Genomic DNA, 626 nt, shown 5'->3' with positions numbered 1-626 from the left:
CACACACATACACACACACACACACACCACAAAACACCAGGCCCCCTCTGCCCCGCCCCGCGACAGTAAGTGCTCCGGCGTCGGCCTCATGAATTGCGCCCCCCGCCGCCCCTCCCCCGCTGAAACTCCCTGCAAACACCCCCATCAAAGCGCAGCAAACAAGCCAGCCCCCCTCCGCATCGCAATCCGCACCAGGAAATACTCTGGCGCCGCCCTCTTGGACTGCGCCCCGCGTGCCTCCTGCGGCGCGGCCTCGAAGACCTTGAAGTTCTTGGCCAGGTGCTCGTCCAGCTCCAGGATGGCGGCGATGTTGCCGCAGCGGTAGCAGTAGTTGGGGGCGGACCAGACTGTGACTAATGCGTCGTGGAACATCCATTTGTAGCCATCCATGACCAGCTGGTGGGCGCGCGCGATGAGGGAGACCTGAAGGTGGGGTTTGAGGGGTCGGTTCGGTGGGTTTGGTGGGGTGGGTTTGGTGGGGTGGGTGGGTTCGGTCAGTGGGTGGGTGGGTTTGGTCAGTGGGTGGGTGTAGTGGGTGGATTGGGTGAGCGGGTGTGGCGGGTTGATTGGCAGGTCGCCGGCGCGGAGTCCCGCATCGCTGCAGAACGGGCAGGCGCGCCTAACCA

At 64.7% G+C, this 626-nt stretch overlaps 1 protein-coding gene across 1 annotated transcript in view; it reads right to left on the bottom strand.

The window, feature by feature from the left end:
- Nucleotides 1-144: 144 nt before the first annotated feature.
- Nucleotides 145-626, bottom strand: part of MNEG_13833 (hypothetical protein) — a gene marked incomplete at both ends in the record, with an annotated part of 1,058 nt that continues 576 nt past the window's right edge. Inside the window, one exon of the mRNA XM_014037694.1 lies at nucleotides 145-423. Coding sequence (XP_013893148.1) covers nucleotides 145-423 — 279 coding nt within the window. The remainder of the gene's footprint in view (nucleotides 424-626) is intronic.

Source organism: Monoraphidium neglectum, assembly GCF_000611645.1.
Source record: "Monoraphidium neglectum strain SAG 48.87 unplaced genomic scaffold scaffold04077, whole genome shotgun sequence".
Classification (NCBI taxonomy): Eukaryota; Viridiplantae; Chlorophyta; class Chlorophyceae; order Sphaeropleales; family Selenastraceae; genus Monoraphidium; species Monoraphidium neglectum.
The sequence above is the reverse complement of the archived record's forward strand: the minus strand, read 5'-3'. Positions and strand labels throughout refer to the sequence as shown.